The sequence below is a fragment of the Ceratotherium simum genome, chromosome 7 (assembly GCF_057802395.1).
Source record: "Ceratotherium simum simum isolate JZ-2026a chromosome 7, ASM5780239v1, whole genome shotgun sequence".
In the NCBI taxonomy this organism is placed as follows: Eukaryota; Metazoa; Chordata; class Mammalia; order Perissodactyla; family Rhinocerotidae; genus Ceratotherium; species Ceratotherium simum.
The window spans coordinates 26,449,744-26,467,683 of NC_141906.1; the positions used below are offsets into that span (position 1 = coordinate 26,449,744).

At 39.5% G+C, this 17,940-nt stretch overlaps 1 protein-coding gene across 1 annotated transcript; it reads left to right on the forward strand.

Moving 5' to 3' along the window:
• The first annotated feature begins 5,981 nt into the window (after window positions 1-5,981).
• LOC147916613 (tripartite motif-containing protein 77-like) lies at window positions 5,982-16,299 on the forward strand. The gene is given in 7 exon segments (XM_087434000.1): window positions 5,982-6,100; window positions 9,728-10,133; window positions 10,934-11,029; window positions 12,672-12,902; window positions 13,386-13,408; window positions 14,259-14,356; window positions 15,681-16,299. Coding segments are annotated over 7 exon segments (1,377 nt in total). The 5' UTR covers window positions 5,982-6,071; the 3' UTR covers window positions 16,175-16,299.
• The last annotated feature ends 1,641 nt before the right edge of the window (window positions 16,300-17,940 follow it).

Genomic DNA, 17,940 nt, shown 5'->3' on the forward strand with positions numbered 1-17,940 from the left:
CTCAACAATCACTTGTGCTTGGAATCTACAGTATTGGAGAGTGCAAGATTAGAAAATTATTTAAATTATTTTTTGTTCTTTTAAATAGTTCTGTGTTCTTTGAAGGAAAATGAGAGAGGACAAAGCGTAGGGGGGAAAGTGAAGAGAGCAAGAAAGAAGAGAGACAGGAGAATAGAGTGGGGGCAGGAGTGGCTCAGACTCTGGCGTCAGCGCCTCGAGCTCACGTGCATCTCCCTGAGCCTCAGCCCTGACCCTGTCCCAATAAACCTCTTTTAATTGGCTCCGTCTGGGCTGCTATAACAGAACACCATAGACTGAGTGGCTTAGACAACACATTTATTTCTCACAGTTCTGGCGGCAGGGAAGTCCAAGATCAAGGTGCAGGCAGGTTTGACTCTTGGTGAGGGCTCTCTTCCTGGCTTGCAGACTCTGCCCTCTCAGCTGTGTGCCCACAAGGAGGAAGCGCTGCTGTCTCTTCCTCTCCTTAAAGGGCGGTAATCCCATCATGGGGGCTCTTTCCTCATGACGTCATCTAAGCCTAATTACCTCGCAAGGCTCCACCTCCTAATACCATCCCATTGCGAGTTAGAGGTTCAACAAATGAATTTTGAGGGGACACAAACATTCAGTCCCTAACATCTTTCTTGGTCTCCCTCCCTCCCATCCACAGGCGCAGGTTCGGGTTCCTCTCGATCGCTGAGACCCGGGAGCTCCCGCTGAAACCTGGAGCCGCCCCTCTGGACCTGGGAGAAGGAGGAGCCCGCTCAGAGACCGCTTAGCAGCTAGAGCCCCCGCGTGGGGGGCGTGCCTGAGCACGGAGGTCAGGACACCAGGTCCACCTGACACTGCACCACGGGCAGCCACCAGGCTCCTAGCCCTGCGGGCCCTGTCCACGCAGCACGGGCCGGGTCCGTGTCCCTTCTTGCTCAACCACCCCGGGAACTCGCCCAAGTCTGAATGCTGCGTGCGGGTCCAGCGCCTCCCGACAGAATATCAGCCCCTGCCTCACAGACCATTTAATACCTCAGCAGCCGCCCGGATTCCTGGGTTCTCCTGGCTACGGCGCACTGTAAAGGAGCCGGGAAGCATTTCCCTAGACTCTTCTGAGATGGGGTACATTGAGGAGGGTTGCCATGCACCGCAAATTTCCATACCCGCAAGTTTGGTGAACAACATTCCCTGCTGGTTCCAGGAGCCTCACAGGAAGCGCAAGAGTTAATTCTGGGAAGAGAGTTTAAGGCGTCTCCGCCTGGCTCTCAAGGTCCCTCTGACCTGCACCCGGAGCCCAGTGAGCTGGTCTGTAGGGATCTGGTCTCTGAAACGCCAGCGTGGACCAGACCCAACCCCGCGAGTCCCCTGAGCGGCGGTTAAGCTCCAGCCCCACTGCGCTGGGCGTGCAGCGCGGGGACCCCGTCCCCCTGCCTCCGGGGCAGCGCTGACCTCGCGGCCACACGTCCGTGTTCGCCTTCCTGTTTCCGCTCTGCCCACAACCAGCTGTACTTTATATATTTATACACAGCATAAACGTGTTTATTTATTTATAACATAAATAAAAGCGCACTAATCATAGCACAACTCAAAGAATTTGTAAAAGTGAGAACGCCTGTGTAATCACCACCAAGAACACGAACAAGAACATCGCCTACATTTGGGGAAGCCTCATTTTTGTGCCCCTTCCCAGTAATTCGTCTTCAAATGTAACCACTATCCTCACTTCTCTCATCGTGTACATGCTTATGAACTTAATATAAATGGAATAGTTATGCTACCTTTTAAATTAATTCAATAAGCTATTTTTTGAGCAGATTTAGGATTACAGAATAATTGAGCAGAAAGTATAGACAGGTCCATATGCCTTCTGACCCCCCCCCCCACACACACACCGCCATGGTTTCCCCGATTATTAACATCTTGAATTACTGTACTACTTTTGTTATAGCTAATAAACCATTATTGATACATTATTTTTTTGTTGTGGTAATATTTGTTCATAACATTATAAGTTTCACGTGTACAACATTATGGAACGAACTACAGTATAGAATGAACCCTAAAGTGGACTTTAGTCAGAAACACTGATACATTATTCTTAACTGAAGTCCACTTTAGGCTTCATTCTTTGTGTTGTATGTTCTATGGGTTTTGACAAATGTTGAAAAAAGTGGTGAGAGGACACCTCCTTGCCTTATTGCTGAACTTAGCAGAAAATCATCTAGTGTTTCACTACTGAGTACGTTGCTGGCTGTAGGATTTTTGTAGATGTTTTGTATTAAGTAGAGGAGGCTCTGCTCTATTCCTGGTCTACTGAGAGGTGATTTTTGCTTTTTTTAATATGAATGAATGTTGGATTTTGTCAAATGCCTTTTGTAACTGTTGGTATTATCATGATTTTTTTTCCTTAGTTTGTTGATGTGGTGATTACATTAATTGCTTTTCATTATTCAGTCTTTTGGATTTGTGACTTCTTTCACTCAAATGCATATTTGGGAGATTCATTTATGATGTGGTATGTAGCTATAGTTGTTCCTCATCATTGCTTATTTTATTACATAAATATATATCACAGTTTAATTCTACTGCTGATGGACATTTACGTTGCTCCATTTTCTGGCCATTACTTAGAATGCTACTAAGAACATTCTGGTACATCCCTTTCCATGCACACATGTTCACATTTCTGTTGGTTACACACCTAGCTGTGTCATAAGACGGGCATATGTTCAGCTGCAGAAGATACTACTGAACCACATTTCAAAGTGGTTGTAGCAATGTACGTTCCTACCAGAAGTGTACTAGAATCAAAATTTTTCCATACCCTCATCGCCAATAAGTATTTTTAGGTTTTGAAATTATTATTTAAAATTTTTTAACCTTTCAATTGGATTATTATTATTTTTAAATTTTAACCTTTCTATTAGTGGACAGGATGAGAGAAAGACCTGTCACATAGAAGAATACCATTGGACGTAATGCTTCCTGTAATATCTGGCATGGAATTTTTTTATATCCAGAAGGAGATTCCCACCCTAGCAGCGTCAGTAGCCAGGGCAGGGAATAGAGTGGAATCCCACAGGTCCTACTGGGCCAAGTTAAGTATCTCTTCCCATTTCAGGATGGCCTTCAAATACCTACTCCATGGGAGACAGTGACATTATTGATGCTGTAGGTGTTGCTGTTGGACCACTTGAGTTGATTACAATTTATAAAAAGAGGAAATCATCTTATACAAAATGTCACCTTGACTCATGGTCATCAGAGGCTTTTGGAGATGGGAAGGGTCAGGCTGTCAATTAAAGCACGTGAGGGCCTGCAAGGTGGCGTAGCAGTTAAGTGAACGTGCTCCACTCCCGCCACCCGGCGTTCCCGGCCCGCATCCCGGGCGCGCACTGACGCACCGCTTGTCAAGCCATGCGGCAGCGGCGTCCCATATAAAGGAGAGGAAGATGGGCACAGATGTTATCCAGGGCCAATCTTCCTCAGCAAAAAGAGGAGGACTGGCATCGGATGTTAACTCAGGGCTGATCTTCCTCCCACACCCCCAAAAAGAAAGAAAAACACATGAATAAACTTCTCACATATATACATATAATTTACATATATATAAATTAAGGTTGACTCAAATAATCTCTTATGATTGTTTTTATCTTTATCACTGATTTTGAGCAATTTGATTATGATGTGCCTGTTACTCCATCTTGGATGTAAACAGAAATCCAAGTGAATTTTCTCTCCTAATTTTCTCACCTTTGGATAAGTTTAAGTGTTTGAGGAATTCAGAGTAATAGCATCTGAAGTGGAAAGAAATCTCTCATGAAAAAAATATATAGACTTCAATCCTGAGTTATTTTTTAGTTTTCCTGGGAATTCCACTTACATATGATTCTTTCCAGGAAATTCGGTACGTTGAGAGCAGGCATAGACTTGCCTTCAACCATTTGGCTGCTACTTTAATTAAATCACAGAGGAGGTTTGCTCTCTGTCTCTGTTTCCCCCCCCCGTCTCTTTGTCTCTCTCTCTCACAGACACACACCTAGATGGAAAGGATATAAAATAGTCATAAATTCCAGACCTTGATTTTGTTATTTTGGTGTTCGTGGGGGGACGGAATAGGGGAGAAGAATCTGGTGTCCTTTTCATTCTTTTCCTTGGTGTCTTCAAGGTAATTTATTGATAACAACACATTTCCAGATCTTATTCTTACTCTAAGTGTCAAACTCTTAACCACGTAGGTGAATAAACTCTAAAATCCAATACAAGATTTTTATACTGACAGTTTATTCAAACTTCACTGTGTGTTCAAATTTTCCTGTTTCTGTCTCTCGTCCGACCTTGTCCACGCCGTCCTTTCAGATCCCATAAGTAATTTGTTGGTGCCAAAGTCCAGGGTGAGTATATTTGCTACTCTCTTCTTGTCTATGAATTTCCTACTGCATTTCATGGTTGATTCTTATTTGTGAACTGAAACGAGAAGAGAGGGAAGTAGGGTAACAGGCAGCGAGGATGGCTGAAGCCCTGGGAGTGGTCAAGTGAAACTGTGCTGCGAGGTCAGTAGTCCCTTCTATCAGGCTATTTCTCAAAATGAGTTTTTTTGGAGGAGGGCAATAAACAGAGTTTCACATTCCACTATGGACCTGAGGATATTTTAGGCAATAGACTTGCAAACGTTGTTAATATGTGATCTTTTCCTCAAGAAACTCACATCTAAGTAGAAATTTTAAATATATTGTTGTATGTGTAGAGGCTTATAAGAGAATAAAGAGATGTCAAGGATAATCTTGTTTTTTTTTCAATGTGTAATTTCCAAGAGAAGATGATATTAAAGATTAAAATTTTGGAATCTTAAGAATATATTTCACTTTTTTAGCCATGGCTTTATATGAGAAGAGTAGATTTGTGATGACTGATCATTTGATGTAGTGGAAATAGACTGTTTTAAATATTCCTTTCTAGTATCCTCCTTTGGGTGAAGCACCATGATCCATCATTGACTAAATATGAAAATGTTTTTAAGAGAGTGAATAGGATGCAAACCCAGCCAAGATAAAGAAAACTTTGATAGTTGCCCTAACCTTAACATAAAATATAATATCTCCCTCACAAAAATGTCTATGATTCCTTTTAGTAGTCATTCATATAGTATACACATAATTTGTGATCATTAAATCCACAAAATATCATAAATCTTTCAATTAGGCATATGTATTGAATAATAACATGAGAGAGTATGAGAGAATATGCAGGGTAATAAGAAAAGAGGCAGAGCCTTGGAGAAGAAGCAGCAAAAGTTATTGTGTGTACAGTTTTAGATCAAAAGATAAAAGCAGTAGTGTGTTACCTAAAAGAACAGAGGAAAAAAAAAACTGAGAGGGAAGAGCTTCGTGGAGGACTCAATGAAAAGTGTAAAATTTCAGAGAATTTTAGTTGAGATGACATTGTCAAGATCCATAAAACAGTAGAAGGCTATCTAGATCTGCCAGAGCAGTAAGTGGCATTATGGGGCAAGAGCTTGACTGCACTGGGTTGATAAATGGAATGTGGATGATTCTCTTTCTGAAGATGTATCAAGGAAGGAATGCATGTAGATTCCGACAGATAACCAAAGATAGTGGGTACTAATGGGTTGATACAATTAGGATTAAAACACAGTTTCTTAAAAGAAGATATGAAGTTCATTATGGGGCTTCATTCGTTTTAAAAACAACAAAACTATGGATGACATAGGTTAACTCACGGCATGGCTTCTTACTAGAGATTAGATGTGGCCGTTTGATTAAGTAGATTTAGAGAGGTTTCAATTTCATCATTGGCATCAGGGTGTGTTTTCCACTCTGCAAAAATCTAATCAAGAGCGCCAATACCTTTTCAAAGGTATGATAACCTAATCCCTTTGAGGAAATGGGTGTGGTCTTCAGAGAATCTATAAAACATCATGCAAAGAGCCAATTTCATTCTTCTCCAGAACCATTGTGCTTGGAGTTGGCTGGGCTGTGGAGACCTCTGAAATTTACTGCTACCCGAAGGTGAATACCTAATCCTTGAACTGAATTTGAGAGAATACTTACTGAACAAGAATGGAAAAACCCGTTAACAGTACCCGCAGGTGAGTACTCCATACAGAAGAGCAATTTCTGATATTTTCTCTTAAATGTGGGAACTTTAATCCATATATCTGTTTGTTTAGGTGCTTGCCAAAGAATTTAGTAGTAGAAGTGATTTCATTACTTTATTTTATTTTATTTTTTTTTGTGAGGAAGATCAACCCTGAGATAACATCCATGCCAATCCTCCTCTTATTTATTTTGTGTGTGTGTGTGTGTGCTGAGGAAGACTGGCCCTGGGCTAATATCTGTGCCCATCTTCCTCCACTTTATATGGGCCACCACCACAGCTTGGCCTGACAAGCGGTGCATCTGTGCACGCCTGGGATCTGAACCCAGGCCGCTAGCAGCCGAGCCCGCACACTTAACTGCTACACCATGGGGCCGGCCCTGATTTCATTGCTTTAAACTTACTCCATTACATAGTTGCAATCTCTCCTCTTTCTATATATTTTATGACTTAATATGATTATTTATTTTTCCTCTTATTTTTTGTGTCACTTGATTGTTCATGTACAATTGTGCAGGTACAGAAGATAATTGGCAACAGGTAGCTTGCAGTTTTTTAGGTGGTGCAATAAATATATGCTAATTGTATTATGTTGCCATAGATAGTAGTTCATCTATCCATGTCTATCAAGCTATTCATATTATCCTATCTGTATGTATGTATTTATGTACATGTTTGCATAACAGGTCTATACAGAAGTCTGGTCTATTCGATGCGCTGAATTACTCAATAAACACTCATTAGGTTGAGTGTTTAAAATGATGTGTCTTCAGTTTTCACTTTCAGCCTTGGATTTCATCTTTCAGAGTTAGATTTTAAAGTGTTTGGGAACTGGAGAGATCTACAGGAAGCTGATATTCTTTAATATGAGGAAATTGTAGATATGAGAGGTCTCTCTGAATTCACCTAGTATGAAAATAAGAACTCCGTGGTATAACCAAATCCATTTATTTTAAAACACAATTGTCATTTGCTACTGACAATCATTTTGAATTGAGGTATACAACATTTCACAGAGAATGAGAATTCTAGATAATGAGTCTGATTGGCTTATGAGTATATTGCTAATCTCTTTTTATCATTAATTTCTTGAAAGTGTCAGTGTTGATATAGGAGATAAGTTCAACTGCTTTGAAATTTTCAAAATGAAGGTAGTAGGTAAGACCTGAACAAACTATACAACATTTAGTTTAAATTTAATCAACTTTATTAAAAATAAGGTAAAATGTGAGGAGAGGATGTTCTGAACGAAATATGCCAGGTCACTAAGACAAGTAAATTTCATTATATGAATTGAGTGCCAGTATGTCTAGCATGGCTAACCAAATGTAACCAAAAGTAAACATTAGCTGGTTCTCTCTTCTCTGTGTCCACAGCACATTACATATTTCTCCATTGTAACAATTTCCTTTTTTTTATATCTTCTGTCAAACTCTGAGTGAACGAGTACCAGAATGTTGTCTTATTTACCATGACATCTTATGATAGATTACTGTTTAGAGATCAGTAAATTGGCTTGATTTAATGTAATCTTGGACACTAAAGCTTAGTTTATTTTTTTTTCTATCAGTAAGATCTATATTTGAGTACTGAATCAATCATTTATTCAATGTGTGATTTTTAGACAAGTAACTTATTTTACTCAAACTATGTCAAGTTTCCTCATCAGAAAGTTTTGGTAAAAATAGAAAATGAGTTAATCATATTTTTCAGGAGACTAAAGTAGGTAATCCAGATAAGAGGAGTTAATCCAATGCCTAGAATTCGTAAAGGGTACATATTAGTTTCTACTATTATCATTTTAATATTATCATCATTAATGTTATCAATCTAGAAATGATTATATTCATAATGAATTCGTGGTCAGTTTCTAACCCATTCTATGTGGGGCTAATCTAATCTTTCTCCCTGTACCTCAAGCTATCTCCTCATTCTAGGCATGTTTGAGTGAATGGCTTTATGTTCTATATCATTGGAAATTTTGTGGTCATCATTGGAAGTCCATAAATCCCCCTCACGAACTTTTATTTATAAATATATCTGTAGGCATCGTCACCTCATTGCTACCCATTTTTCAAAGAGGTACCTTGAAGCTGATTTTATAATTGTTCAATAAAGCAGGTGTTGACTTGATGTATTTTGGACCAAAAATAAGTTTTCAGCCTTGAAAATATTCAACCCCTCTTGTTCAAGTTCTCATAGACAGGGAAGATAACAGCAACCATATAATTATACAAAATATTTAGTCATAATCTATGGTTACTGAAAGTACATATTTTTTAATTAAATACATAATTTAACATGTTACTTGATGATAATAAAGTGAAGAACTTATTAACAAGTAATCTTTGGGCTGATACTGTTTTACCAAGTGGTTTTCACATCCACTGACTATTCTTGCCTGAATATATTACTAATTATGATGATGGTAACGTGATTTTTCTATTTTCTAAATTCCTCTTACATTTATTGATTGTCAGTCGCAGATTAGTTAATGCCTTGTTGATGTCATCAAAGACCCAGGTCTTCCATTTCTCAGGGTGTCTGCTTTGGTCTCTAGGCAAGTGCACATCGTGGTGACAAAATGATAACCTTGGGGCCAGCCCGATAGGCGTAGTGTTTAAGTTCGCCCACTAGGCTTCAGCAGCCCTCGGTTCACAGGTTCAGATCCCGGGCGCGGACATAAGCACTGCTCAGCAAGCCATGCTGTGGCGGTGTCCCATATAAAGTAGAGGAAGATGGGCACCGATGTTAGCCCAAGGCCAATCTTCCTCAGCAAAAAAAGAGGAGGATTGACAACAGATGTTAGCTCAGGGCTGATCTTCCTCACCAAAGAAAAAAAAAATGACACTTTCATGCATCAGGTTCAAACACTGTCCAGAGGAGTATAAAACAGTTGACTCTTCGTTATGTTTCTTTTCAGGATCAAATAAACCTTTTAAAGATCCTCCTAATAATATTTCCTTAAACCTCATTGGCCAAATAGGGTCAAAGGGCCATATAACCAATCACTGGCAAAGGGATAAGGATGATGGCTTTAGGTGAGATATGGCCCACACTCTGTGGCTGGGCATTGGATCTGAACTACTGATTCTTAGGTCCATTTAGAAGAGAGGGCATAAAAGAACAAATAGGAATTGTACTAGGGAGCTGGAACCCTGATGGGAAGGCTATATTTGACAAATCAATATGCTGGCATATGAGGACTCTCTCTTCCTCAGCATCCTCTGTCTGTGATAAGCAATGCATAGTCTGTCCTGCTATACACACTAGTGTACTTGTACAAACAGGAATAATTCTCACGCTCCTTAGTGTTTTTTTTTTTTAAAGATTTTATTTATTCATTTTTTTCCCCCCAAAGCCCCAGTAGATAGTTGTACGTCATAGGTCCGCATCCTTCTAGTTGCTGTACGTGGGACTCGGCCCCGGGTTGGACGGAGAAGTGGTGCCTCAGGGCGCGCCTGGGATCCGAACCCGGGCCGCCAGCATCAGAGCGCGCGCACTTAACCGCTAAGCCACGGAGCCGGCCCTCCTTAGTGTTTTTAATGGTTTTGAAAGTGCACTTCTTTGAAGGCCCATGACAAAATAATTTTCTCTTTCTTTTCTTTTCTCTCCTTAGCAACATGGCTTCCAACATCTTCCAGAATGAGTTGACCTGCTCCGTGTGCATGAATTATTTCATAGACCCAGTCACCATAGGCTGTGGGCACAGCTTTTGTATGCCTTGTCTCTGTGTCTGCTGGGAGCAAGCCCCACGTCCTCCTCGCTGCCCTGTGTGCAGGGAAACATCACATCAAACGACCTTTAAAACCAACATTGTCTTGAAGACACGGGTCTTCCTTGCCAGACGGGCAAGACCCTACCAATTCCCACGCACTGCAGAACAGATGTGTGAGATACACCTGAAAACAAAGAACTTTTTCTGCGAGGTTATCAAGGATGCACTCTGTTTTCTCTGCTGTAAGGCTGAGGAGCACGTGGCTCACAGACATTGTTCCACTGACTAGATCGCTGAGGAATACCGGGTAAGCGATGGCTGTGAGAGAAGTTTGAATCTGTGGGATCCGCTATCTGAGAGATTATGAAAAAGAAAATGAATATAAACATTATTCCTGTGTGTGACATATAAAGCAGATATTGACTAGTGTTATGAGCCAAGCACTACAATAAACTTTTTTTTTTTTTTTTAAAGATTTTATTTATTTACTTTTCCCCCCAAAGCCCCAGTAGATAGTTGTGTGTCATAGCTGCACATCCTTCTAGTTGCTGTATGTGGGACGCGGCCTCAGCATGGCCGGAGAAGCAGCGCGTCGGTGTGAGCCCGGGATCCGAACCCGGGTCGCCAGCAGTGGAGCGCGCTCACCCAACCACCAAGCCACGGGGCCGGCCCCTACAATAAAATTTTGAAGAAAGAATGTTCTCAATCTTACAGCACTTACATATTTACGGTTTAAAATCTTACAACGCGACTTGATGGTCATGACGATGTTGATCATGGTTGAAATTGTGATAATTCAGTGTAAAACCAAGGTCGACAAAACTGTTAATTCCAGTGATGATTATTGCCCACTATAACCATGATTACAAAAACACTAATCTAATGGAGTCTATTTATAAACACTGTCTTTTAGCTAAAAAAATAGGATAGTAGGAGATAAGAAGTAGCATTACAATAACTAAACTCTGACACAAGGTTCACTTAACAAAAATTGGTTAGGTGACAAAGCTTGAGGGCCAATTTGCTCCATGGTTAAACGTCCATTACCACTATAGGTTTATTCTACGGTTAAAAAAAATCTCCCATATATTTATGGTTCTTTTGCAGCAAAAGCTCCTGAATCAAATGAGGTCTGTGTGGGAAAAGATACAAGAAAATCAGAGAAATCTCAACAGAGAAACCAGCAAAATCAGTACATGGGAGGTAAGTAAGGGATTCTGTTTCCTTCAGCACCAGCTTGGGACACATAGTGATTGTACAATAGGAACTTGAGCTAAAATCATAATGTTTATGGTCTTCTGTGAGTGACTAACCGATAGCAAAAAGAGGTCCATCTAATCATGTACAGAAAAGTCTGTCCCTTTGTTAGGATATAGACTGTAATCATAATATCCAGATAAAAGGCTTTATTTGCTGAAGAACACTACAACACGCCAAAATGAGGAGAAAAATCACTGTCATCATGGGATATAATAATTAGTGGATGAGATAAACACAGGGTTTCTCAGAAGTAAAAAAAAAATCTTTGAATGTTGAGGAAGATTTTCACTGATTATTTTGATGGTAAAGGATGATTTGAAATTGGACATTCATGGGTATATCCAGTAGGTAAATAAGTGAGAACTGAAGACTAGAAACTAGAGGAATCATGGGGAAGTTGGGATTTTACAAAACTCATATTGGCTAACTCACGTATAAGGGGCAGTGGAGAGAGATACAGCTGGAAGTGTAGCACGGGTCAGTTCAAAATGTGACCTAAATCCACGGCTGAGGAATGTGAATCTATCCTTTGTTGATTCAAAAATATGAATTGAACACCAATAGTAGGAGAGGTGAAATAAGAGTACATCTATATGCTCATCATAGAAGTAAAGATTTCCTGATGGAAATATATAAACAAACAATACTAAAGATACTTCTCACCATTAATAAAGGAATCAAAATGGGGCTGTGTGAATGACAAGGAGCTATAACAAAATTCTCTTGATTATTTAAAAGTGGTATCCTTAAAGATATAACTTAACATTTTTTCTTTGAAATATCCAGTGCCTACTGTGTCTTACTAATTTTCTTCTAAGCCAATATAGAAGTAGACAAAAGGAACAGATTTTCTTGCATTCGAGGAGCTTGTAAGGTAGTGGCAGGAGACAATTAACAAGTCAAAATATAAAATTTATAGTATGATCCCTTGTGCTAGTTGCTTTTGAGAAACATACAACAGGAAAGGTAAATAGAGAAAGTAGCTTTGACACAATTAAATTTTAGGAAACGAAAAAAGAGTGTGCAGCAGGGAATTACTACTGGGAGGTGGCTGTCTATTCACCAACTTCTCTAAAAATAGTGCAGAAGTCAGCTAAGGCGTGGAGTGCATAGTCTTGGACAGGAAGCATCAAGCCACACTCACACACACAAGGTCTGGTTTGCGTGCAGTTTACTGCCCTGGAAGTAATAATTTTAGAAATGTCTTATCTTCTTCCACGAAATGATATTTCCTATTATTTCCTGAAAAAAAAGAGTCAGTCTGTAGGTAAAGTATCTGAGGATAAAAGAGACCAAACAGATTGAGTAGTACTATATAAGACAATCATTAAATCACAAGTACCCGTTTTTAAGAAAATGTGGATATTTGAGGAAGTAGTAATTTAAGTCAAGATTTTGGCTTCTGGTACAATCAAATAAACAAACAAATGAGTAGGAAGAAACAAAAAAAAGAGAAAGGAGTCCCTGAATTTCTGTTTTCAATGAATGTACCAAATTGCTAAATGTCAGAAGACAAATGGTAGATAAAAAGACACGGATAAAATCAGCCTGAATATATGATCTAATTAATCCATTGTCACTTCAGGCTTATGTGACTCTACGGAGGAAGATGATCCGTGCTGAATATCAGAAGATGTGTCAATTGCTCTACAAGGAGGAGAAACGTCATTTGGAGAGAATAGAAAAGGAAAGCAAAGAGATTTTGCAACAACTCAAGCAAAGTGAAGACAGCATGGACCTAAAGGGGAAACTCCTAAGAGGAATGTATGAGGAGCTTAAGGAAATGTGCCGTAAACCAGACATGGAGCTGCTCCTGGTAAGGACTGAGTGAGAGTCGAGGTGCTGCTTAGATACTGCCCATGTTCTCTTTATCTTCCGTCACGTGTTTGGAATGAGGCTTTCTGATGCTGTGATAAGGGTTTGACATGTCTGGGTAATGCTAACGACCAAGGGTCATTCTTGCCATACATAAGAACAACAAAGGTTTGTGAAAAAGTAGGTAAAAAAAAGTCCTAGAGAATAATTTCTTCTACAATTCTCCAAATACACATTCAACTACTGAACTACTGCAACAGAGAAGCTTCTCTGATATATGGATATGTATCTGGACCTGGCAACAATTTGGGAATTTGGGAGAAATGTGGCAATCTACGATTTGTTTTCCCTTTCTGTTTCCATGTACATGATATGATTTGCTAAAACTTGGGTTATTGCACCCTTGGGAATAAGACATTAAGTCTCCACTATGCATCTTGTGATGTATACTAAGTCTTTATCTTGTCTGTTTTTCTCTTTACAGCATTTTGAAAACACGTTGAAAAGGTAAGTTTGCCCCTATATTAAAGGTTTGAGAATTGTAACAGTGATCAGACTGTTGATGCTGAAATGGGAGCGTAATTTAGTATGATAATATAACCTCTTTCATAATATATTTTTTTCCTTTCTCGAAAGGTTTTGCTGTTTTGTTTAAGACGAAGTTGGGCAGACATACTATTTACAGGGTTCTGGGCAAAACTTGCATGAAGACAGCTACCATTCCTGATTTTAATTTTTAGAAATGTGAAAACACATTAAAGATATGCCCCAAAGTCATGACAAGATTATGGGGGATTAAGTATTTCAGAGAAGTTTACAGTGGGAGCAGGGAGAGAACAGGCATCGGGAGGATCATCAAGGGTTCGGGGCTTCCATGTGTAGCACATGGCAGCCTCCAGCTTCAAATGGAAAGTCTGTTTGATGCACTAAGTGAAGCTGGGTCCTCGGAAGCAGAATCCCTGCCCAAGCTGAGCTCCTCACCCTCTAGCTGTGGTTAGATAGACACTGAGCATTTCAGTGGTGACTGGTGTGGATTAAAAATCAAAGTGCCCTTCCTGACTGTCCTCAATTTGGGGCCATTGTGCATAGCTCTCTGATTGGCTGAGAGGAACCAGATACAGTCATGATTGCTTTGAATTGTGTGCTAGGATTGAAGTGTTAGGAGGTGGGATTGGATTTAGTTTAATTCATAAAATTAATCAACATTTGCTTCATTTCCTAGTTCGTGGAGTTACATTCATAACCCCTGATCCTAATTATGAGGATTTTAAAGAAGTGTCTTCCTTAGGAAGTAGATATAGTCATTGTGATGAAATCTTTGATCTCAGCAAGAGTAACTAAGTGTCCTTCTTTGCAGGAGTGAGTCGGTGCAGCTGCACGTGACCCAACCTGTGGATCCACAGCTCAGTTCATGGCCCATCACTGGGCTGATAGGCAGGCTCAACCGATTCCAAGGTAACAGGCAGCCTTTTGGTGATACAGCTGCACATTCCCTTCTGTTAGTAATCTTTCCGCTGTGCTCAATCTATGGTTTCTTTTCTGGGAACTTTTATTGCCAATTCTGCCTTTATAGAAAAGTAATATATGTGGGAAAAAACTAACTGATATCTGGAGAAAAGCCAAATTTGATAGATTGTAATAAGCTGTCTGGAAGTAAACAGTAAGACAAGATATGTGATGGCCTGCAGCATGCTGAGGCATAGTGTCACCCATTCATGTGAAACATGTAAATCTGCATGTATATTCCATGTTTTAGGTAAGTGTGGTTATCGTTGGTAGTGAGATACTTAGTGAGATACTTAACTTTTGTTTTTAAAACTTTTTGAAATAAACGCACTACATCTTTTCTTGTTTTTTTCTTCTTTGTTTTTGTGAGGAAGTTCAGCCCTGAGCTAACATCCATGCCAATCCTCCTCTTTTTGCTGACGAAGACTGGCCCTGAGCTAACATCCGTGCCCATCTTCCTCCACTTTATGTGGGATGCTACCACAGCATGGGCTGACAAGCGGTGGATCGGTGCATGCCCGGGATAGGGACCCAGGCCGCCAGCAGTGGAGCCGTGCGCACCTAACCACTATGCCATGGGGCCGGCCCCTAAATGCACTTTATAAAGAGCATAGTTTATTCACATTAATATAAAAATACTTGGTATAATCAACGTATTAAAAACATAAAATGCATGCTTATACACAACATCCACAAAGTAAGCTGATATTATATTTCAGTAGATTTATCTTTCTACTTCTCAAAAGATATGCTGGCAGAAAATTCTCACAAAGAAACCACTTCTTAAAACAATATGATTTTTTCTTTCACTTTATTTTAGTTTTGCATGCTTTAGTGAAAAATCCTTAAATCTGAGGCAAAGTGATCACTCTTTAGGAGTAATAATAATATTTATTATTATTCTCTTATTAATTAGTATTATTGTATATTTTCTGAGGAGATGGGCAGGCTACTTTTGTAACTGACTGTGAATTATTCATGATCTCCTAATTTCAAATGTTTCAGAGAAAATAACAGAGAGAGCTTATCAATCTCTCTCTTCTTCATATATTTCCAGAAAATTCATTAATTTCTCTCATTATGTCTAGTTAAAGACTTTCCTGTTATGAAGACAGACCAACAGACCTTGGGCTACGGTAGATTTCTAGATCTCTTTCACTGTCCTGGCCCATTTCCAGTGATAAGCTAGCAAACCTGGACGCTAGGTAAAGCCCATGTCTATCAGGAGTTTATAACACCATTTGTTAAGGTGTCTGTTTCCGTCTTCCTGCAGTGTATGTTTCCTTGGATAGTGAAGAAGTCACTGGTCACATCCCCCTGTTTGAAGATCTGAGACGTCTTCTGTTTGGTGCTAATTATCCTGAGGTTACCAATAATCCAACAAGATCTAAATATTTTCTTGCCTGGGGAGCCCAGTCATTCACTTCTGGCCAACATTACTGGGAGGTGTATGTGGGGGACTGTTCGAACTGGGTCATTGGATTTTGTAATGATTCTTGGACAATGAGGAATGACATGGTCCTTGACTCAGAGGGAATCTTTCTACTTTTTTGTGTCAAAGACGACAATGGGTGCAGTCTCTTTACCTCTTCCCCACTGTTACCTCAGTATGTAGAAAGGCCTCTAGGCTATGTGGGGGTGTTCCTGGACTACGAATGTGGTACAGTGAGCTTTGTTAATGTGGCCGATAGTTCCCTCATTTGTAGTTTCCTCTCGTGCTCCTTCTCTTCTCCTCTCAAGCCTTTTCTTTGCTCTGGACTCCCATAATGAGGGACAGGGCAGAAACCTGACCACATTTGTCAGGATTGCCAACACCCACGATAGCTAAGTTAGTGCCTACTTGATTTTGTTTAACTTCTTCTTCCTTTATAAAACATATTGACTATTTTCAAAAGGGCTGATAATGTTAAGTGTATGAATTTGTTTTCTTTAAATAGAAATAATATCAGAATACTGTGCAATCTTTCTTCTGTGTCTTGTCTTTTCATTTGATTTCTGAGGTGGCTGGAGGTAAAAGAATAGCTGGGTGTGTTTACTCAGCTTAATGGGTTAATGCAAGAGCACAGGTTTCTTCTTAAAGACTTGGAATTCTCTTCTCCCTGTTCTGTATCTGCTAAATTAAGTTTCTGCATCAAGTCTCAGTTTTAAAATCTCTTCCTTATGGAACTATTTTTAAAGCTTCTGGACTAAATGAGGTTTCCTTGTTGTATGGACTCAGAACACCTTGTTCTTTTCTTTGTAAAACTGACAACCTAATATTGGCCTCCCTTCTAGATTACCTATTATAAGAGAAGGTCATGTCTGCCCTACATGCAAGTATATTCCAAGTAGGTAGCAAAAGTTAAGATATGATTGACATTCAATAAAAGTTTGAGTAAATCAATAGATGTACAAGATAACAAATAAAAACATACCATACCACTGTTAAAAGCCTACTAATGTAACCAAAATCAAATTAGAATACTGTGGAATATTATTTAATAAAAATGTGAATTAAGCTGTCTTTATAATTCATAGGCTCAACAAATTAGAGACACAAAAGATTGATGGATCCATATTTTTTTGTGTGTGTGTGAGGAGGATCAGCCCTGAGCTAACATCCCTGGTAATCCTCCTCTTCTTGCTGAGGAAGACTGGCTCTGAGCTAACATCTATTGCCAATCCTCCTCCTTTTTGTTTCCCCAAAGTCCCAGTAGATAGTTGTATGTCATAATTGCACATCTTTCTAGTTGCTGTATGTGGGACATGGCCTCAGCATGGCCGCAGAAGTGGTGCGTTGGTGCGCGCCCAGGATCCGAACCCAGGCCGCCAGTAGCGGAGCTTGAGCACTTAACCGCTAAGCCACGGGGCCGGCCTGATGGATCCGTATTTTAACAGAATGATATTGATAGAGATAATAAGACTGCATATCTGGGAGATTTCAGTAATCTTAATGAAGATACCTATAGTCACCGTTATCTTGAATTTATACGTACCAGATCATACAGGAAAAGTTTTGCTATGGAAAACAAAGAACATTCAAGAGACAAATCACATTTAAAATGGTCCTAAAGTTAAACAAATCTTAAAGTTTCAAAGTAATGGTACATTAAACTATTTTAACTATATCTTTATTATATTTACTTTTTATGAAGAAGCCTATACATAATGCTGAATATTCCTGTATTTAATTCACTTAGTGTAAGATGTGGCAAACACAAAATACAAGCAGAGTTTCAGATCTGTGGTTCAGGGTTTATTTCAAACAGTCTGGTAATGTCTCCTTTGGTGTGAAGATTCCTGGGAACAGAGTCTGAGAATGACTGAGTCCACTCATGATTGGTAAATCTCATCCAGGAGTCTACTGACAGATGAGATGCATGATGAATTATTTGATGACAGTAGCAATATGAACATACAATTGTATAGCACTACATATTTTAATAGCATCATAATCTTTTAATAATCCTTATATTTTATTTAATTTTATTATATATTAGAACAAAAATATTAAGATGAACAAATAAATCAGTAAGGGAGAACAGCAAACAGTT